Source organism: Centropristis striata, chromosome 7 (assembly GCF_030273125.1).
Source record: "Centropristis striata isolate RG_2023a ecotype Rhode Island chromosome 7, C.striata_1.0, whole genome shotgun sequence".
In the NCBI taxonomy this organism is placed as follows: domain Eukaryota; kingdom Metazoa; phylum Chordata; class Actinopteri; order Perciformes; family Serranidae; genus Centropristis; species Centropristis striata.
The window spans coordinates 14,026,063-14,049,320 of record NC_081523.1 but is presented as its reverse complement, the minus strand read 5'-3'; the positions used below and the strand labels follow the sequence as shown (position 1 = coordinate 14,049,320).

At 42.4% G+C, this 23,258-nt stretch overlaps 1 protein-coding gene across 1 annotated transcript in view; it reads left to right on the top strand.

Annotated features, from left to right (window-relative positions):
• Positions 1-23,258, top strand: part of kiaa0825 (KIAA0825 ortholog) — a 120,987-nt gene that overhangs the window by 40,074 nt on the left and 57,655 nt on the right. The window contains exons 15-22 of the mRNA XM_059336916.1: positions 1,489-1,628; positions 4,467-4,646; positions 8,057-8,287; positions 8,381-8,685; positions 8,912-9,018; positions 11,373-11,517; positions 13,652-13,807; positions 15,319-15,413. Of these exons, the coding sequence (XP_059192899.1) occupies positions 1,489-1,628; positions 4,467-4,646; positions 8,057-8,287; positions 8,381-8,685; positions 8,912-9,018; positions 11,373-11,517; positions 13,652-13,807; positions 15,319-15,413 (1,359 nt within the window). The remainder of the gene's footprint in view (positions 1-1,488; positions 1,629-4,466; positions 4,647-8,056; positions 8,288-8,380; positions 8,686-8,911; positions 9,019-11,372; positions 11,518-13,651; positions 13,808-15,318; positions 15,414-23,258) is intronic.

Here is a 23,258-nt window from a genome sequence, read left to right as displayed (position 1 = left end):
CTACTGTAGCTGCTGACACTGATTTTGTTTATGTTGATGGTTGCTGAGGGCTTTACACGAGGCGTCAACAGTATATACTGTGATCTGCACATGAATGTGTACATGCATGCATACATGTGTGTCCAGTTACTGTTATGACCTCCAAGGTGCAGTCAATCACTCTACCCCCCTCACCCTTGACTCCACCCTCCTCCCCTCTCATCTCCCTCACTGCCAGAGGTGATGTCACTGCGTGCTGATGGAGAACAAATCAAACTAACCCCGCTCTCTTGCTCCTAAGTATTGTAGAGCTGAAATTAGCCTTTCTTTATGACCTCTTTATTTCTTTGCTCCCACCTCCAGCCTGCATCCAAGGGCTCCAGGGGGCTTGCCAGAGGCCCAGGGCCAGATCCACAGGTCCTCATCCAGGACCCGGCCTCTGTGGCCAGATCTCTCTGCAGCCCATTAAAATAAAACCCATTGTTATGGTTATTAAATAAAACAACAATAAAATCACAAAGCACATTAATAAATCATCCGGCATTACAGGCTATGAAGAAAGCATCTGAAGTTGTGTTTTCTGGCCTCATGTGTGTTTCTGGATTTGCACACATTTATGCTCTGTATTTTTCTTCTTGTCTTTGCATTTGTGTGTGTGTGTGTGTGTGTGTGTGTGTGTGTGTGTGTGTGTGTGTGTCTTGGTTCTGTAAGCTGACCCTGCGCTGTAGCCGGGTAGATTTATCAGAGCAGTTAAAAGAGGATTTCTTCTGGATTTGCGGTCCTAGTGACATCATAAATTGCACTGTCAGATTGAGGCATAGTTTTCCTCAGTCAAGCAGCAGGGTGCACCCTGCTCTAGCTTTCTGGCTCAAATGGAATGGTTAATTTTTGGGCAGACACCCCCTGTACTCCCTCCCGCCTCCTCGCTCTTCAGGCAAACTCTGTCCATTCCTTCCATTAGATTTTTATTGAGATGTATAAAGTAATATGCAGGCACACACATGTCAGCATGCCCTCACACTTGCACACGTACATAACCACAAGCACAGGCTCTGAAGGGTGTACACACACACTTGCACACACACACGCACACACCAAGGATACGGCTCATTACCCACAGCTGGCTGCAGCCTCTTGGTTATACAAAAGATGTAGGAGGGGGGTACTGCTGTATATTCATGTATTTGGCTGTCTCCCAAATGTTAATTTGGTTTTAGCTGGCCAAGATTAGAGCTAATTCCTTCCCGGTGCACACTATAAGTAAGCGAGAGTGAAGGCATTTGCAGACTAAGCTCATATCAGGAGTGAGTGACACTGAAGGAAGTTACCATTGTAGCATAAACACTATTTCCTCCCAGATTGTCATCCAAGTCAACTGTGATTTCAGTGTCTGTCTTTCACTCGTGAAGCTTTTCCCCTCCTTTGTTGTCTCTTGCTAAACACACTGCTATCTGTACACTCACCTGACACTGCAGAACTGTCAACTTTGTTTTCCTTCTTCCCTCTCAGAGATGGCCTTATGGGCCAGGCGGCCTCTGCATGTCAGCTGAGGCTGCTGACCTCTGACCCAGGACGCAATCCCAGGTTGCTACTGCGGATGCTGCTGTACAGAGACTGTCACCTGCCCAAAATACTCCTGGAAAACTCTCGTAAGTCTCTTTTTTAGTGTGTAAGGATTGGCATGTGTTAGTAGTTAAAGGCCACAGTGTGCGTATGCATTTGCTAAACATGCTTAGCTGTCAATCTTTTTATTAATTCTGTAATATTTCCTTTTTTATAAAACTGGACCCGCAGAGTGAATCCCTCAGGGCCCATGTGTGGGATGGTGTTTACCAGTGTCTTAATTAAGGTGCTCTAAGATCCTTAGCAAGTTATACAGACCTTAGATGAGCTCTATCCATTTTATGAAGTTATCATCAGCATCTTTGCCATCATCATCATTTTCAACTTGGTCACCATCATCACTAAATCAATAGAGAGCAGTAATAAACACTCAACAGGCCCAGGCGGAGCACACACGCTGACCTTTAAAGATTTTCCCTTCCTTCTTCTCCCCTCCGCACCGGCAACAGTCTAACCTTTAAAGACTGTTGTGCACTCGCACATTAATTCACATTATAGCGACCTCATTAATAACAACTCTCACTGTCTCGTTCTCTCGCTCGGTCTGAGTCTGGCTCAGAGGCTCTGCAATGCTTCTCCCCGCACGCTGCCGTAAATCAACGCTGGAAGCGCTGACTCTCGCGTGTTATCACGATGACGGGCTAATTAACCAGGAAGCAGACAGACAGAAGGAACAGCTTGACTGAACGCCTACACTCCCATAAGCCACTTCACTTCCCCATACATGTGTATACTGGGGTGTCTCCTGGTGTTCTATTGATAAAAATTCAAGTGTAAACGTATTCATAGATAATAATCCAGTAAGTCAAAAACTACCTCACTTGGACTCAGTTCTGTCTTATTCAATACAGTTTGGTGTGTTACAGTCATTTTTAAAGTCAGCTGCTACAATGGAACATCTTAGACAGAAGCTGAATAGAAATGTTTTTTTTTTAAATGTTTATAAAAATGTAAACCACAATACTAGCATGAACCTGGAAATGAGCATAATGGACCCCCTTTAATAAAAACTTTGATTCATCAACAGCACAACAGTGTTTTTGGTCTGTGACACATTATACAATACTGTATATCTGCCTTATAAAAACACACTTACTTAATAGAGAGCTAACTTGCAATCTAAATCAAATGTCTATTGGCTGACAATTTTAAAATGTAACTATTTGCAGAAGGATAACACCTCCTCCACATTTACAATAACAGTTTTCACTTTTGCACAATTCACCCTAAATCAGAAGACACACTACTTCTGGTGCACACACACACACACACACACACACACACACACACACACACACACATACAGCCTTTTATTATCATCAGCGTGTCTGCTTCCAATTACAGAGGTTTGCAGAGAGGGCCCTTGTGACTGGTTGACTGGTTGTCCGGAAGATAAACAGGTGTATGTATTGGCCATGTATCAAGGTTGGATAAGCCTAGAGACAGAGAGGGAGGGAAAGAAAGCGAGGAAAATAGAAAAAGCAACCGAGAAATCGACGTAGAGACACAAAACCGTTGGAATTATTGTGTGGCGCAGCAGTAGTGGAAACTCCACAGAGATGTGCCAGCGCACTGTCATCAGTTTTTTCTGAAGTCATCTGCTGCTCCATAATAGGATCATTATTAAAAGGCACCTAGTTAACCTGCCATGCTCTCCAGCACCCCAAGTGGAAATTAATGTTAGTCACCCCTGTTTCCTTGGACCGTTGCAGCCACGGCAGTGCTATCCAGAACACTTTCTCCTTAAGGACCAATTACTAGACGGGGAGAGAACAAGATGCTGGCGTAACCCACATTATGGCGGCTAATAGACTGATTGTAGGTCAGGTTGGTTGACCACTTTTGAGTGTATGTGTTAGATGTGTTATTGTGAAGACCTCAGGGGAGAGTTAGAGATAGAGGCAGGAAGATAGATATCACTTTTCATATGGACCTTGAGTGGTGGCAGTGCTTCCTATCTGCCTGCTATTAAGGTAGCTGATATTACTGTTCCTATAATGCAGCAGCTAATTTAGCCGTGTCATTTTAAAATAGTCCAGCATTAGTCAGAAGGAAGCCGTGCTGCCCTCCATCACAGCGCCCCCTCATTGACTGCTGCGTTGCATACACTCTCCTATTCAAATAGCTGTCATCTCCCACACAGCAGACTGACAGACCGCTGGATGGCTGCCACCTCTGGAGCAATGGGCCTTTCCTCAGCAACCCCTGTCAACTTAACACACACACACTTGTAAGCGCACAAAACACATATATAGACATCCATATGGGTTACACATGCACACACCTCCATCCTCAGCCCTGTGCTCAGACAGCAACCCCCACAAGGACACCCTGTCAAAACCTCTTCCTTTTCACTTCCTGTCTCCATGTGCTGTGGGGGCTTTGAAATCTGTTCCTTTTTCTGTTTTTTCTGGTCTGTTTTTTTTTCTCCATCTAACACAGATGTGGGTTTTTCTTCCCTTCTATTTCACAATGCCTTTTGTTCACCCTTTCTGTTAACATGTGTCAGGTTGGGCAGCCTTGACATTTTCCAATGTGTTTTTGTGCGAAGAAATCAAGATGCTGTTTCATAGGATAGGGTTTTATATCTTTCACTACCTACCTCCATAAGGTTGATATTTTCTGAATCGTAATTCAAAAAACAGTCCAATTTTACACTCACCTACACACCCCCGAACTCAGTGTATGTGTGTGTATGAGTAAGCCTCTTCATCTCTTTGTGGATCCTGTTTATTGTGTGTGTTTGTCAAGTGTTCATGAATATCAAGATTTCATAAATTCATTGACATTTTTGAATGCCCACACATTTATTTGTATTGTGCGCAGAAGTGGCTCCCTGACTCAGACTGACTGTTTTTCCTCAGATTTTTGCCAGGAGAGCTGCTTAGAAATGTCTGCAGAGACCTTAAAGGCAGGAGATGACTTCATAGTGGCATTGTTCAACCTCTTCAGTTGCCTGAATTATGTTCCCAAGGCCTTGACTCAAGTCCTTCAGCCATACCTGGAAATGTCTCTCAAATGGGAACATCTCTACACGCTGGCAGGTAAGGTAGCAACCAGCAGCTGCATAATGTTGTCATTCAGAAGTCCTACAGACTGCAGACTAAGCCTAACCCAATGATATAGTGCTATTGTATGTCATACTACTGAGCTACTTCTTGTGTGTTTTAAAATCCATCACTAATTTCATGCTAATTGATATGATACACTTAATTGTTACATCTGCCAAAGAGGTTATGTTTTCGGTTTGTGTGTCAGCAGGATTATAGAAAAACTACTGGCCAGATTTTCATGAAACTTGATGGAAGGGTGTAGCATGAATAAAGAAAACTAACATTTGGAGAAGATCAGAATCATGTGGCAGATACTCTAATGGATACTCTTAATTCCTTTTTACTTTCCTTATTGCAAAATTGCCAACATTTGTGCTGCATTTGTGTGCTGTCGGAATAATCTGAAGAAAAAAAATTTCTGATCAAATTTCATGGCTCACCTGTTGCTTTGAAATGCAAATAAAGCAAAAAGCTGTCAACAGGTTGTTTAAACTCTCTGTGAAATAAAATACAAATACACAGATATAATAATACAATATAAAATTATAATCATTTTAGTTAATTAATATGGTCATTTGATGGGACGAAACTCCATTTTTGCTGCAGTAGAGCAACTGGTTTATAGGTCAGGATACTGTTCTGTTTATCTGTTCTTTACTCCAAAATGCAGTGGTGATGAAATACCAAACTGAGCTGAACTACTGAAACTGACTGACTGTTAAATCTATCATCTCCCAAGATATTGAGATACTTTCATGCTAAGATAAGATTAAATTAATGTAGGAAACTGATTTAGAGATTTTAACATATTTTCTCAATTTGTCTTAGATATATGTGTAAATACAAGACTAATTCTGCTCACAAAGAACATCTCATTTTTTCCAAAGGGCCAGTGTTGACATTGCATGCACGTGAGCTAGAGCATGACTTTAATATGCTGTTACAGAGACTGCAATTACTCCCCAACTCTTCCTTTCTTTCCGCCTCTCTCTGGTACAAGCTTTGATACAGAGCTTAATCAGAACTCCTGCGGAGTATGGAGCTCTTTTTGGTGGTGATTTTTATATCCTGGGTGAGTGGTAATTATTGTAGCATAAATTAGGGTGATTGGAGAAGAGTATTTGGATGGTGAAAAGAGCAAGGGAGGGGTCGGCAGAGGGAAAGAACGAAAAAGAGATAGAGTGAGCCAGAGAGAAATTCTCAAAGTCATCCAATCATCATTTATCCTCACAGGGTAATTAGTTTAATTATTGGACTGTGCCAAATCTTTGTATTATAACTTTGGTTACAGGATACCCCCAGTGCCCCCATTTCTATTTAAACTGTTCACTGAGTTAACTTTCATAGATTACGTCGAGAGTTTTACTATTTCTCCACTTACAGTGATGTTTCATCACACGGTAGCAGGTTGTTTCGAATCAATACACCAGTCAATACGGTAGCAGGCGGTATAAAGTCTGAGAATCAAGTGACTTTGAAAAATAGGTCTAGGTCTCACCTGCCACAGAGCGATTCTCTTTCGAAAAGCTATATCATTTTCTGTTCCGCTCTCCTCTTTTTCCATGGGTCTGAGGTCACACATTTGTTAGGCGTCTCTGGAGATTCCGGTGCCGTCACAGCACTATATCTCTCTGTTGTAGCCTTTGGTTTTACAGCCGACACTGTAAGGAAGTTTATGGGTGCCATACAACTTCATGCCGTAGCTGCTCTGCTATCAATATGAGCAGGATATGAAAGGGCAGAGCGATGGAAGACTTAGTGCACCTGGAGAAGGTAGTAAGATTTCTACTGTCAGGCCACCTGGGTTTGATCGAGAACATCTGAATTTAACTTGACATTACTCGCTTTTAGTGTGGATACTTCCAACAGAATACCGTCGCACTGTGAGGATGTGGAAGTTCTCCATGCCTCTGTATTTTCCCATTGTTTGAAAAGTGGAGTCATTTGTGACATAGACTGAGTGCGCGATGACTAGGTGGACTATTGCATGTAACCCACTAATTTGGTAGCAGTCATAAAATTTGATCTACCCTTCATTTTTATATCAATAATATGGCATGTCTGCGGGTCTTTGACAAGTTTACAAGTCCAAACCTTTTATGATTTAAGACCTAGTATAGTGATAAAACTGCATTTTAATAGAATGGTGTTAAATGTTCCTACATACAGTTGGAGGCCTTCATTTTTTTAGTGTGCACTGAGAGACTACTTTGTACTGCATATTTACTTTTAAAATAATTAAAAACAGGGACTGTATAAAAAATGGACATAGGCCCCGTTCACACAAGGACGGTCTCAACAGAAGACGCAAAAGTGGCGTCGCGTCTTCACTTTTTATTCCTCGTTTAGACGAGCATTTTCGGGAGGAAATCTACGTGCATACGGTGACGCAAAAGTGTGTGAAAATCGATTGTATGCATGCCAGGCGGCATCACTTAAAGCCATAAGAGCATCTTTGGGCATGCAGAAGTTTTCACGCCACACATTTTCATCAGCTTCTCCTTCCACAAAGTTATCCACCATCCACTAGATCTCCCAGGTCTCGTTCACAGCCGTCTGGCTCGCCTCCGACGAATTGCTGCATCCAAAATGTGATAGAGGTTTTTACAGATCCTTCTCTGTTCACTAATACTATCTGTACATATCCTGTACATTTGGTGGAAAGACTCCTGTAAGTTTATTAGATCTGCCAGAGCAGCTTGAAGGTCCGACGCATGGAAATAATCCCACGTTTGTTTATTTTCCTTTACTGGAGCATGTATGTGACGTAAACACATATATGACGTGAGCAGATCTGAGCAGAGTTTTGCGTCTTGGCAGTGTAGACGGACACGCTACGGCGGAGCGTATTTAACTTTTCCACTTTGGAAGGTGGTTTCAGATTTTTGCGTCTTTAAGCCCCCAAAAGGCTGTCACCGTCTAAACGAAAGGCACTTCCGATAAAATATTTTGTCGTTTTTACCCGCAAGCGTCCTCGTGCGAACGGGGCCATAGTCGCCGTGATGTCACCCACAGGTTTTTATATATATAGATATGAAGCTCAATGTGGGTGGTTCCCGCCATCGCCATATTGGCAACTTCTAACTTCCCTTCTAACTTCTGAATAATCCAAAAAAGGGAAAAGTTCTGGAGCTTAGGTACACAGCATGCAACATGTATGCTTTGTAAATTCAACTTGACATAATTTCCTTTACCAATTGAGTTTGATTAATCCTCAGTGAGTCAATTTAATACTGCCATTTTGTAGCCTGTTATCTGTGTTTCTTTTTCTCTGGCTCAGTCTTCCTCACAGCACCATTTATGTACAGCTCAGCTTGATGGTTTTATTTTTTCAAATGAAACCCTAAAAATGCTAAATTTACTCCCCTTTCCCTTCTGTATTTATTTGTAAATTTCAACAGACACAACGCGGCCTGTACCTGCAGTGATCAGATGTGTCCGAGCAATAGTCACCAAATCTACCAACAGCTTCTTGGCACACCTGGTCTCCATGGTGGTGGGTTGGCAGGCCACAGAGGAGCCCGGTGGAGCCTCTTTCAAGCACAGTGTACCAGAGAGCATCCTGACTAAAATTCCCAAGGACTGGAACTACACACCACTGGAAGCTCCGGGAAAGGACACTGCCACTAAGAGTACGCACACACTGGGTGTGACACTTTCAAGTGATCTATATGATAATAAATAAAGAGTTGTTTTCCTAAACTAACATTTCTTTCTCCTTCCAGCTGTCATATCCATAACTATTCAAGCCTTGTCCTTCATTTTCACCAACCTGCCCTTGGCTGTAGCATCCATGCCTCTCTCCATACGCTTCCTCTTCCACGTGGCAGAAAAGCACCTCTCCCAGCATGCCCGGCAGCTGCGCTTAATGGGCCTGTTACTCTGGGCCCTGTTAGGCTGTCTCATCCAGGGCCTGGAGGACCCAGACGCACTAGAACAGATCAGTGGACTGGCCCTGGACCATGGGGCAAAGGAGTCCCTTTCCCTGCTGGCTGAGTGCCTACAGGCTACCATGGGCATTCAACAGAAGGTAAGGGCTAAGGTTAATGCAATAGCAATACTAGCAATAATAATAAGTAGAGAGTTTGTTAACAATTTAGGGGAAGGTACAGCATTATATATATAAACACATGCGGCATGTGTATGTTTTAAAACCCTGATAACATAATTTTATTATATAGATGGTTTATTTAATGTTTGACAATAATTATCTACTTTTATTAATTTACCTGAATGGTCTGCTGTTTGTCTGACAGGGGGTTCCCAAACCCACAGTGCACAAAGTGCTGCAGGCTCTGGAGGAAAAAAGACCCAAGTGGACAAACATGCAGCTGCAGAAGGCCCGCAAGCTCTGCTCAGACAGGTGAAAGATCAACTGCAGGGATTTAGCAAGAGGTCAAGGTCAGAATGGTATTGATGTAGTTTATATTACTCTTTTCATGGATTCAGTAAAGTGCGAGATATGCAGTATCCATCATTAGTCTCAATTGGTATTGATTATTCATGTACATGTTCAACAACAATAAAAAAATGGGGTATCATTTTATTCAAATCATTTTGATCGTAAAAAACAGCTTTTTATAAAATGAATTTCCCAGTACATAATTTTAGTGATTTATCAATAGTAAGATGGAAGGTGAGGCCTGATAGTGTGATGAAGGAGGAGGTTTGAACAGATCAAGCTGACTGATGGTGTATTCAGCTACTTGACATTGAATATAGATGTTGAATAAAACAATGAAAAAGAATGCAGCTTAGACATGCTTTTTTTAATTGAGCATTCAAATTCTGATGTATCGTATCATGGAGATCATTTTTCATTGAACAGCTTCATGAGTAAGATCAATGAATGTCAGATGAGTTTGTTGTGGTAAATGATGGACATGCCGTCTGACTGAGTGGACTGCAAGCTGGAGTGATGGGAAAACAGCTTTCACTTTGGGCTGATCCGTGACCTTTGGCTCGCCGTTTTTGCAGCCCGTTCCCAGAAATTGCGCCTGTGGTCGCTCACTTCATCATAAAAAAGTCTGGATGCATCCATCCTCATAAAAAGGTGATTCAGCGCCGTAACACAGCATGAACAATTAAAAAGAAAAAAGAATTAAATAACAAAAACACTGTGCAGATTATGGCCAGTTCTAGGAAATGCTGCCTGTTTCAGTGACTGGAAGAGGGGGCGAGATGGGGGGAAAAAAGAGAAGAGATGGGAGATGGAGGGGTGGGGCTGAGTGGAAAAGTGAAAGAAGAGTGATTATGTATCACCTGTCGGAGGCATTCACTGGGATCATTACTATTCATTAAACTAACCTTCACAGGGAAGTGACGCCTGGCTTGTAAACAATCAGAATACAGTGTCAGAAAGAGAGGGAGAGAGGGGTGTAATAACTCCAAAAACAACTGGCACTCCACTCACTGGCATCTCACACACACACACACACACACACACACACACACACACACACACACACAGTAAACCCCTTGACAAAGAACATTTGCCCCTTGCGAGCCCTCCCACCTCTGTTCCCTCATCCCACTTTCCCTCTTTCCTTTCCCAACTGCAACCCCCCCTCCGCACGCCACCCACCTTGTCTTTGCAAAGTAATTTGTAGAGGAGAAGATTATTGTTCTCCATCATGGTGACCCTGGCTGGGCTGACGGGATGCATACACAGATGAAGATGAATGCAGTTATTCCTTGGCGGAGGTCTGCCTCTTTCAGGGCACATTGGCCCTAATGACATGATTGATAGGCTGTCCCAAATCCGGAGGGGCCCTCATTAATCACCCCGCTGACTGAATCCAATCATCTGCTTCACCTGCACAGTGATGGACAGGAAAGGATACAGCGCAGGTGCTGACACGGATGCACAGCCACCATCGCCGACAACACAACCGTCGGGCCGCCAGGCAAAAGAATGAGGGGATGTACATGGACGAGAGGGGACTCCTCTTCCTTTGCCACTCTCAATGTCAAGCAGCCAATGGCTGGCTGACAGGCGACACCGTTTCTGCCACCTTATAATTACAAAGGGGAAGAGAGAGAGAACAATGACAGGAAGTGTATGTGAAGGAGAAGGTTTGATGGACGGTAGTGTGATATCCATCCATACAGGAAGGGCAGGAAAATGATGCGGCCGTCTGCCAGGGTTGGGGGCTGCACATGCATGAGGACCTTGACACACAATTACACACACACATACACGCTTAAGAACACACACACCAATCACTTTTAGTGCACCAGCATCCTTCGGTCAAAATTCCCCTATGTATCTCATGAATGGTAATGAAAACAGTGAAAATTATTTTGTTATCTGAGCCTCAATAATTTGTCTGAATTTCTCAGTCTGGTTAGCCTTGACCGGTGTGGTTTTCAGAATTTTTAGTGGAATTTTTAGTGGAGTATAGAGATATTTATTTTCTTGCATTTTAAGTTGATTTGCCCTCTGGAGTGAATTATTTCTCTAAAAACTACAAAATAATTTATTCTAAACTCAGGTGTTTCAGTTAATTTTCTTGTGTACGGCAAATTCCAAATTTTACCCCAAATTCCTTTCTAAACTAGAAAATACTTTGTCAGCCAGAGGTGTTATAGAGATACAAGCTGACACCCTCCCTCTCCCTGTTTCCTCTCCTTTCACTTTGCCCCATTCTGTGTTTTTTTCTGTCTTTGTGTTTACTCTCCCATCTCCTCCTTTTCCCATCTCTGTTTCTCTCTCAGCGTATTTGAGCGAGGAAAGGAGAGCGGAGTCGCTGCGGCTGAACTGACTGAGCAGAAAATAGGCCTGATGCTGCTGGAGGTCTGCCACAAAGCAGGTGGCAGCGACTACCTGAGGCAGATCTATCACATCATCCAAGGCAATGAGGTAGGGAAGCACTCCCTCTCCCCAGCAATTAGGTGGCTGCTGGCCTGAGGCCGCAGGCTGTTCAGGAGGGGGAGACAGAGGGAAGAGGGCTGCTGCTTGTGTGCAGTCTGCTTGTTCTGATCTTCTGTTGTTCAGGTGACCTCGAGGGTGCAAACCTACAGTGATTTCCTGTGTTATACACTCACCACATGTAGAGGAGAGGAAGCCACATGGAGTTAACACATTCAGTAGAACTCTTTGGGGGAGATCTGAGTGAGAAAGAGCAGCGATTCTTGAAAAAAAAAGCTAAACTCACTTCAGAGAAAATAAGTTTAACAGAATAAAAAGTCGAAGTTCTCTAGAAAGTGCCCAAGTTAATTGAAGTATATGCATAGAGAGTTTAGTGATATAGTACACAGTTGGTAAAACAAGTGCTTTAAAAGTGAGTATGGACTTCTTGGAAAATAAGTAAAATGTACAGAAGGAGTGTTATGTACAGAAACACAAGTTGTTTTAACTGGTTCCATAACACCTCTGCAGGTGAGTCTGTTGGCATTTTGCTTTTAGTGGAAGTCAAACTGAAAGATCCTCCACCTACAGCACACTATGTTTATATCCCACAAACCATTTCCTTGGATCACAAAGGTAACCAACATATGCCATTTATACACTGTGCAATGCATCACATGGACCTATGGACACTATTCCTAAAACAGTGGCTGTCAATAAATGCCATTAAAAGACCAAAACCAACAGTGTATTAGTCAGTTTCTCAATACTTCCCCACCCTGTCTGTGACATTCAGGCATAATGGTTCCTACTGAGCACATAAATCATTTGAAAAGGGTGATGAATATATACTTTCATTTTTAGGAAGGGATTAGTAATTTTGCAAAACAGCTGGACACTAATTTTGTTTAGCAAATATTACTCAAACGGCTAAATCCCGTCTTGGTTGGGAACCATTTTCAGCTGTGGATTTGATGCTTTACTGGCTGTTTATCACAGCAGGATATGAATGTGGGATGAATTAGAAAAAATAAACTACAATGCCCATTGTCATTGTAATGAAGTAACATATATCGTTATAGGGCAAAATTATGTCTTGGTTTTGGTTGAAATAAGAAAAAATATATATAATCTCTAGACATATCCTTGAAGATACATAAAGCTTTATTATCTTTGAAGGGGAAATGCTTTATCAGAAATAGAATGTATCCCAGAAAAAATCATGGTCAATGATACTTACACAGAAAGGACCTTCAATGGTCATATATACAAAGCTATATATACTGTAATAGAGTTTTCTCGAGGGTGAAGAGAAGCTACACTTGTGCTCATGTGATTCTTAGACACACGGCCCTCCTATAGACTCTCTATTAGGACATAGCGTGGAAGAACACAAACATAAGCACCATATACATTATGGTGCTGTTGATGGAATCGGTGAACAGCTATAACTATACGTAGCAATGTAATAGAATGTGAATGGGATTCCTAAGTAGGCTCTGAGTTACCCTCCTGCCAGCTCCAGGATCTCTACCCACCCAAGGTCGAGGCAAGAACACGCAGGTCAGGGACAAACCAGGCTGCTGGGGAGGTGGACGGATAGGAGGTTCAGAGGCCATGTCAAGCTGACGGATGGGAATATAGTGAATTCACACCAGGATGCCCATGTACACACACACACACACCGACAGAGATGTACACACACTCTCATTACTTTATACTGTACATCTTGCAAGACACTTACTAAGCAACCACAGCAAAGGTTACAGAAGCAGAAGTAGAAAATGAACTTGTGTCCTACATCTACACATACAGTATTTATTTAGTTTCTGTACATCTTTGTTTAATTATACTTTTGTGAGGCTTGTCATTTATGAAATTAATGCGAAGGCAATACAAACTCATTCATATAAAAAATGTGGATTATACTGTACGGTGAATGTCCGTGAGTTTGCACTGCTGACCTTTCAGTTTGAGGAAGTTTAGTTTTTCTTGTGAGTAACTTTTTGGCCTCTCTGTTGGTTTTATTTTGTCAACCTTTTTCTTTACACAATATATTCTGTCAGGATGTCAGTCATAATATGTCTTTTTCAACCTGACTCCTCTCTGCCTCTCTTGTGTTTTTACCCTTCTGTCTTGGATACAGGAACTGCTGATGTTTAAACTAAGTGGAAGCACAAACTCTCCCAATAATCCTCCTGACTTGGTGAACTTTGACCTCGGCTCTGACAGTTGTGCAGACACTGCCGGTTTCAACCCTCTCTACCAATTTGATCATATTGGCAAGAAGAAGCTCACTCAGGTTTGTCAAGCATTTTTAGGTTATCATCACACTTTATTTTGGTACGAAATCATGTATTTATTATTTATGTTAGCTGTATGAAATCTCTCTGATATTCTCGTGATTATCGGAGCTTCTTCATGTCTTAAGACTTTGTAGTTTGTGGGTGAACATAAGATGTGCAGGGCGCTGATGTTTTAACTTCCTCCCAAGGCCAGAAGCTTAATGCTGAAGGTTAGGAGCTGTTTGAGTCCCTAGTGAACTGGATACTGTGGCAATCTCTGAAGTTGTCAGGTCTTTCTGGGGCTCGGCTTTCCTATTCTCCATAGGTCGTGCCTTTTCCAAGCAGAAGTAAGGCTGGCAGGAAGAAAAGAACACTGAAAAGGTGAAAAGATGAGAGGAGATTTCTTTTTCATAAAAGAATGAGTAATGTTAAAGGAGAGCGCAGTCTTAAAGTGCACTTCTTTGGGGCTTTGAACCGTATACCCTCTTACCCCAAACTTATCCCCAGGAGTACCTCCGTGATGTTCAGTTAATTGTTAGATTTTTTTCTTCCATAAAGGGGATAAGTCTAGCTACAGGTAGTTTTCAGCTCAACGTGAGAATTGTCAGCTTTTCCTCTTATTTCTCTCCAACTATCAAGGGAAATACCGCTGATATCACACACAATAACAAAAGGTTGTATTTCCTCAAGACAGGCTTGTGTGTGTCTTTTTACTTTTTAAAATGGATTACATGTATTTATACACACTTTACAGCCCTTGTAATATGGCTGTGTTGCCACTATTGTTTTTCAAGAACAGACACGTTTTAATCCTAAGACTTGGCCTGTTTTCGGCTTATCACAGGAGGCTGCATAGCTTTGCATAGAAACACCCTATTAAGAGAATGATTAAAATGCCTTCTCCGCTTCAGGTGCCTGTGTTGTTTGTCAAATAAAATGGAGGGTGGAGGGAAAAAAAGTTACATCCATCAATCACCTATGAGGAAGGAGCAGAGGGGGGATGGATGGATGGAGAGAACGAGTGGAGTTCTCCTCCTTTTGTCAATAAAACTCAGCCTGGAGTTAGGAGTGACATTTTGGCAATCAAAGCAATCTGATTTTTATTTGCTTTCCCAATATGGTGCTAGTGCCAAGTGTGTTTGTGTGTGTGTGCGTGTGTGTTTACAAAAAAGAGAGAGAGTGCAAGAGATGGAGTGAGAGAAGGAGAGAGAGAGGGGGGGTTGGCGGGGTGCCACTGAAGATGGTAAGAAAAAAAGCAGAGCAGTCACAAGAGTAACGACTCCCTCCCAAAATTGATTTATCTTTCTATAAATGATGGCTACATCCCCCCAAATGGATTTATAAATTAATTGCTGTCTTATTGGAATAAAAACCTTCTTGTGCGGACATGATTGATCGCCTGGTGTCGGGAGCCTGCGCTGGGGACCCCCCTCCTCCTTTGTTAGTGGGTCCCAGCTGGAGCGGTAATGCACTGATGGTATTAACCCTGATTAATAACTAACAATACGCTATCCTCATATATCAACAGAGTGCGGTGGTCGACTGGGCATGGGACTGGCCGAGGCTGCTGCCAGCCTATCAGGGCATGAGTCAGGTCACCTTCAAAACTCTGCTGGCCAACAGGTAAAACACTAATTTCACTTGTTACACACACACACACACACATGCGCACTGACAGCGGTGTGTGCGCACATGCAAGTGCCAGTGTCTTTTTGTGTTTTCATGTTTTTATTATGATCCTCACAGGTGTTTTTGTTTTCGAGCAGTCTTTTCATGAAATAAAAGCCCCCCTCCACTGGGCATGTGCTGCATCAGTAGTGTCTTTACTTCTGCAAAATGAGCCGTTCACTTGGGACTGCTGAGGCAACTTTCCCTCTACCCCCTGAACTCCCTTTTGACTTAACTTCGGCATAAGCCCCAGTCACTGGGGATCATATAGCCTAGCTGCTCTTCATCAGAGGTTCAAACTTCCACTTTGTTCAAAGGCCAAGGGCTCCTGTGGCTTCCACAATGGAGTCTGTGCTGTGGAAAAACTCTTTGGAAAAGGATACCGAAGTGCTGTGTGTGTTGAATCATGGGATCCTGTCTTTATTAATGCACATGTGTGGCTGACTGTCTGCATGGATAAAATGTTTGCAGATTTAGGTAATTGAGTTATGCCTGCTACTTTTCAGGCCTTGAAACAATAGAAAAGACAGTTTGTGATGGAAGAAAGAGAAGCTAGTTCGGATCTTAGTGCCACTTGATTGAAGAGATTTTTGCCCAAGTCCAACCACCCCTGTCCCATCCTGCCCTCCCCCTTCCTCTCTTGTTCTGCTTTGCAATGGGCATAAATATTTATGCAGGTATGTGACACATATTAGATGGCAATACTTCAGGCTGTTCCCTGCTCTCCATTCACAGCTGTCACGCTGCCAGCTATCAGGGAGCCATGGGGCTACTGCACCTTGTCTTCACGCCTACGCCCAATCCATTCTAAATCACCGCCATTGTAACACACACACACCTTTCTAACAAAGGGCAAGCTCTGCATCTGCCAAGGACACAGGTCTAATAAGGGTGAAGTACGCAGCTCTGTGCTGTGCTGTGACGAGCTTTGTCGCCTTCATGCTTCTACCCCCTCTTCCCACACACACACACACACACACACACACAATCCATTCTTCCTCCCCTTATATGCTGCTTTGTTGCATGTTAAAACAGATACTGTCATTGCTTGACTGAGCCAAATTAGTGTTGGGGTATACATGAATAGAAACTGAATGAAGTGGATATGAAGTCAGATAGGAAGAGAGAGAGAGAGGGAAAAAAAAGAAGAGATTGGACGCAGTTTGAGATTGTGAGTGACACGGAGAGAGAGAGAGCAGTCAATACTGACAAGGCACCAAAAAGTATGAGGAAGGATGGGAGTGGGAGGGGGCTAAAGGTTATATAATTCACCCTAATCTCACAGTATCAAAGTGTCTGAGATTCTTCCATTTGCCTCATTAGCCTCTCTTTGTTGGGCCAGAGGAGCAGATTTCATGGAGGATTTGGAGAATGGCTTTGGTTCTGCCTGAGACGCTCGCACAGAGCAGGAAGTTAGTTTCACGGCTGGCGACATGTAAGCTGTCAAAGTTTTCCTCAGATCCATCTCCGACTCAAAAATATCTCTCAAGCTATAGAAGGCCATTCACGGGATAAGCGCACTGATGTCAGATCCACTGATCCATTTGTTAGTGCAGATAAGGATAATGCTTTCTGCATAACCGCAGACTGAAGTGCCCTCGGCTGTTTTCACAGAGGCTTCACAACAATTACTCTTTTGCTCCCTCCAGTCGCTGGACAAACCAGAGGATATAATCTTATATTCTTGACAATGTTAATAGTAATGATGCTGTCTCATACTGTATAAAAACACCTATCATGGTGACCTTGTGATGTTCTATGTTTCCTGTCTTATGAGTTTTAGTCTCCTTGAATGACTTCCCTTCCCTGTACATAGCCATTATTTTTTTTCCACTCCCTTGACTGTATGAGTTAGCAGTGTGGCCCATTGGCCTCCTATATATTGTTACAGTGGCAGGACAGTTATTGTGCCCAGGGTTTATATCACATTCTAATGGAGCAAGGCTATGAGTTAAGGGTGGTAGGCTTTTACACCAGGGCTGTTAAATCACTGTTCAGATGACTTCATTAGCAGAGCAGGACACATGCTGAGACACTTGCGCCTGCACACACATAAATACGCGCACACATACATACACTTTCACCCTGCTACCTTGACGGTGTAGCCAGACAGGAAGGAGAGTGGATTTATACAGGTGTGTGTGTCCTTCTTTGTCACCTGTCACTTCAGTTCCCTCAGCACGATGGCTCATCCATCATCTGCAGATTGAGCTTTTCAGCAGAAACCAGACTGATTAATACTACCCCAGGACCCCCAGGGTTGACTGGCTCACTGGCTGACCTGGCTTCCTGGCAGGCTGGAAGTTTGAATGGATAGATGGACGACTTGTGGGTGGGCTGACTTCTTAGTCTGCTTTTTTGCAGGCTAAATGGCTGACTAACTGATGGACTGGCTTGGTTCGGTACTGCAATTGACATGGGAAGCCGTGATTAGTGGAATAATTTAGGTGGATTAATGACGGAAAGGTATTTTGACTTAATGGTTAGGAGGCTGACTGGCATAGTAGCCTTATTTGATAAATGGCAGGTCTTGAAAATTGATTGATGTCTAGATGATGGACTGAGTGACTGGGAGGATCACTGGTTGACTGAAAGCCAGTCTGAGGGTCCCAGTTAAGTTTTACCCACATTAGCACTCTCTTTACATAATTTATAATTGTATCTACAAGTCTTTTACTTCTATTTCCCACAGAAATACTTTAAATTATCATTTCTCTATCTTGAATACCTTAGCACCATTATTTAGTTGGTAAACTATGACAGATGCTATTGTACAGCTGACTCATGAAGGAAGTATACTGCAGAAATACCACATCATACAGTATTCAGTAATCAAGGTTTGTAGGCAGCCCACAATGGACTAACAGTATTGATAGACAGATATAAACAATTCATGAGTATTCACTCAGCTTCTTTATTTTAAGTCTCTAGCAGCTTTAGAGCTAGTTTTCTTCAATGCAATGCTAAAATCAATGACATTACATACCCAGATTAAATATGTGCTTGACGTTTCACCTTGAACAAATTGCCCATTGAGGGTTTTGTGTTAATTGTTGTGATCAACGGATTGAAATGTGTCCACATTGCTTCCCTCTTTGACTTCAAATTATTAACCGTCATTTGTTGTGGAAGCATGGAGTCAAAGTGCCAAGTGATTCAGCTAATATGGAATAGTTTCTCTTCAATGTGTGATCTATGGATAACTCATCTGCTTTGTCCTTGGTTAGCCTTTCAAAATCCTCTTGTAAATCTGCCACATATTTTTCTGCGGAACAGCGAAAAGCAACACAGCCCTATGTAGGTCGGAATTCATGGTAGCTTTGCTGGCCCTTCTTTCTCTTATTACAAGGCCTTAATAAACTGTAGTCTTTTCTGTCATTTCTCTTTTCCATCTCAGAAAAATAAAGCTAACTTTTGAAAGAAGTAAATAGAAAGTATTGCCACTGACGAAAGTCACTTTTTTGCTGTCATCTGCCAAGGTGACTTTTTTAGACACTTTCCTTGTGTCTGTATGTCAGAGAAGGTCCTCTGACCTGGTTGATAAGGGGTAGCCAAGTATGAGAGATGAAGCCTGATGTGTCACAGGGCGGCTCCTCCACTCCATCATAAGGACCTAATATCATCCAAGGACATTCATGCTTACATCTACAACGCTGGTCCACTGCTCCAGGTACCATTTCCTAAAACCAGCATGGGACAACAGGCTTCATACATTGTCCAACAATGAAGTTATTGTTAAATAGGCTGTGGCTTGTGCCATTTTTACAGCTAATGTTCTGAGTAAGCACTTGTCCACACAATTTTATTTCAGACATTGACAGTAAGAGAGTACTAGCAGCATTGACCCATGGATTTGGTAGCATAATATGGTAAGCTACACTGTAACTACTGAACACTAAAGCATTTCCTCTGCATTGTCTCATTGTTGCTGTTACCCCTCAGGTCCATAACAATAGCAGTTTGTGGAAAAATGCCAGTCTGTGGCATTCTCTTGCTTGAGCGGCTCCTTAAATTGCAGCGATAGACGCTTGTGCTTTCAGGAAGTGGGCAATCGCCATCTGTTCCTGGGCTCTGCCATATGGCGGGCCTTTTTCTCAGGGAATAAAATAAAAACAAATATGTCAGAATGTTCGTCTTCCTCCACGGACGCTGATCAACCTGGGGAGAAGCTGGATCTCAGTGTGTCTGGATTAATGGTCTTACTTTACGCTTCAGGGAATGAGGGGGTGCGTGCTTGTGGTTGGTGGGGCTTTGTGTGTGTGTGTGAGTACACGAGCATGCTCGTGTGAGGGTATGCATACGCTAATGCACATTTATGTACCTGGAAGTATTTCTGGAATCATTTATCTGACTTAAAGGGTGATGTTACCGCACCATTTTGAGCAGTTGGTTGCCCTAGTCTTGGAAGCATTAAACAACACAGGAGAAAAGAGCTTCAAGGTTAGCCAGAGTGACATTTCATGGCTGCCGCTGCCAGAGAAGCAAGAAGAAACGCTCTCAAGCCATCATCAGGCTTTCCGTCTTGCGAGGCCAGAAATTCAAAAGACTTGTCACTTTTGAAAATCAGGAGAGTGTGATGTGTCATTGAGGAAGGGCTTCTTTCTTCTCTCGTCGATCCCCTTGTGTGTGTCCCCTCCGCTGACTGACAGCTAGGGATGGGAGTTTGTGTTGGTGGAGACAGAATACATCTTTTGTCTGCTTGGTTATACATGGTGTGTTTTGTCTTCGCTACCCCTGGACAGCAGTGACACATTGAGGTTTTCATTAGCCGTAAGCAGGTGGCGGAGGAGAGGGACGAGCTTGTGCGCATGAGTCTGTTTCCAAGCCTGCCTATGTGCGTACGCATCTGCACTGCACCAACTTGTATACTGTATGCATATCATGGAGGGCGTACATGTGTCTGCCCGCATGTGTGTGAATGCTCGCTCTTATATTTCAGTGCGTGTGATATTTGGAGGTTTGCTCCAAAGGCGAATAAATCAGTGATGCCTGGGATAAGGCCGTGGCCCCTCCTCAAACTGCACAGACAAGCTGAGAGGCTCATTAATCAAACGGCCAGTCACAGATGTGATGGCTTCCACACAAACCGCCAGCAGACTGTGAAAGTCACATCCAACAGAGTCAACTGTCAGCCAGGCAGGCAGGCCGGCCGCACTTTTCCTCTCCCCCTCTCTCTCTTTTTCCCCTCTGTTGTATTTATCTCTCAGTCTCCCTTTACCTCCTCTCACCTCCAGTGTGATGTCTCGGTGTGATACATCTGAAATATTTGTCTTGTCCCTCTAAAAACGATCTGGAGGGTCGAGGCAAATCTATCTTCTCAGAGCGTGGTCATGGTCAAACCATTCTAGAGACACGAGGCATCAGTCATTACTGCCCGTTGTTCTGTTCTCCGTGGTTGCAGAAGACTGTACTTTGTGGTACAATACTGTTGAACAATATCTTTTTTTTCCAACCTTGGCTAGGCCTGTCACAATAATTACAATATTGACATATTGAGCTCAGCAAAAGTTATCAAGGTCATGTGCATTCATCGTACAATATCACCTTTTTAAGACTAAAGAATATCACTAATATTTTAGCCAACAGCAGTTTTTTTCTCCACCATAAGCCGAATAAACAGAAATACATTTCTGGTAGTGCCTGAGTTTCAAAGTTTCAAATTTCATACTTCTGTAAAGGGCTGTACTTGCATCCTTACACTATTATGTTATGATTTTATCAATGCCATTGAATTGTCTTAAAATTACATAAATATAGTAATTATTTCTGGGACAATGTATCATCCAACAAAATGTGGATATTGTGACAGGCCTGTTCTCTTAATTTGTAGAATTATGATGCCCCTCTTAGTAATCAAAATTGACAGAGGGGAAATATTTTTACGTTGGTCACGACTACACATATGTTTTGGTTAACTTTAAATAATAGATATGTTAGGCAGGTCACATATGCACTGTTCATGCTGTGTACAGCTCTAAGTGCATATGCTGACACAGTAGAACATTTTCACAATACAGAGCATTCAGTGATACATTCTGGAGTGAAATGTGCATGTCTCCTTCATGGAAATGCAGCCATGTGTGAATGAGTTTTCCCATCTCTTTCCAGTTATTATATCACATATCATATTCTAACCATTTCACTGTTCCAATCTCCGATCCCAAAGGGTTTGAATCGGTTACAATTGTTAACAATAGTTACAATAATATCTCTATTCACTGACAAGATTGTCGGTGCATAGTGCTTATGCCACAAGGCAAGCTTCTCAACGGGATTATCTGGTTATCCCTTATGAATTGTGAACTTCTTGCCGTTTCACCTGACCTCCTTTTCACAGATATTGTGATTTTTAGATAATTTCATAACATAAATAGCAACCTCTGTGTTTGTTCCAACTTCCAACCTTGGCTGGATAAATAGTTGGAGAGACTCTGCAACACCAGAGCAACATGAAAATACCACTTAATCTACCGCAAAGCCCTCCAAGGATGGAGAGCGAGGCACGATGGAACAGGGACAAAACAAAGCCACCCGTTCCTGATTAAAAATGGCAAGTCCCAAGGCTCTCCAAATACACTGGGGTATTTTAATGGTACAAATATAAAGACAGTGCTTCACACAGCAATAGAAAGCTATGCTTTTGTCTTCAGTTTGTGTAATTGTTGTGGAGGGGAGGAATTTGTGTTGTTATAATGCCAGAATTTTGAGGATGACACCAGTGCAGTTGGAGCCTCACAAAGCTGAAATACTCAGTTGCTAAATCACTTTTTGCTACACAGACCTTATGAGCAGCTATTCAAAACAGGTTTTTATAAATATGAAATGAGCCATGATTCAGCAACTTCATGGCATATTTAATACTTTTTTTCTTTGTAACAACAGCCCTGTTTTTTCAGTGTGAAAATCAGAAGAAAAAAACTAATGACAGCCAAGCAAGTGGCATGTTTGTCTGATCATGTGAAGGAACGGCTCATTTTAGAGTGAAGTGAATTGAGATCTCTGTCTATCATCTCTTGTGCAGCCTACTCAAAATGATGTGTGTCTCAAGAAAATGCAGATTGAGCCTTGCCACGTTACACTGAGTGAAATTGTGGCCTGTCATTATGAGCTTTGTACAGTAGTATTAATATCTACTATTATCTAAAATTTCAATATCACTACAATACCACGGCGAACACAAAAACATTCACTGCTGTTACCCCACTTGTTACCTTCAGGAGTTTTGTTACCACACCTGACTTTTGGAACTTTGTGGAAACTTTTGCTTTGAAATTCGACTTTGTCCTCCGGGTATTTGTTTTTGTGAGCTCTGTCAGCAAAAATAATTCCATATTTTGCCCCTGGAACCAGTTTTGTCAACCAGTTAAGATGGACTGGGACTCAGTTCAAGACACGGTGGACTGTTTGACGCTGTTGCCATGTTTCCTGCTGATTTACTGAGTTGACTTTTTAGCTGACTGCAGCAGTCCATTGTCAAGAGCCAGACTGTGACCGTCTGTTCCAGTCCATCATTTTCTTACTATTCTATTCCATGTGCCATCTTTATTCAGACCCTCTGGAGGTGACACTAACTTAGGCTTCTAGCCTGCAGGATGTTTGATTGTTTGATGAGTGATTTGAAGGATTCTACTGCAAACTCAATGTTGAATTAAAAACAATAATGACAATTTTTGTTTACTGAGTCAATACAGAAGAGCTGTGCTTCATATCAGTCGTACAGTGATAGTGGGGGTATGGATTATGATTTAATGAGTTATAGTAGTTTAATACACACAAAGACAGTTGTTTATTGGATTACCA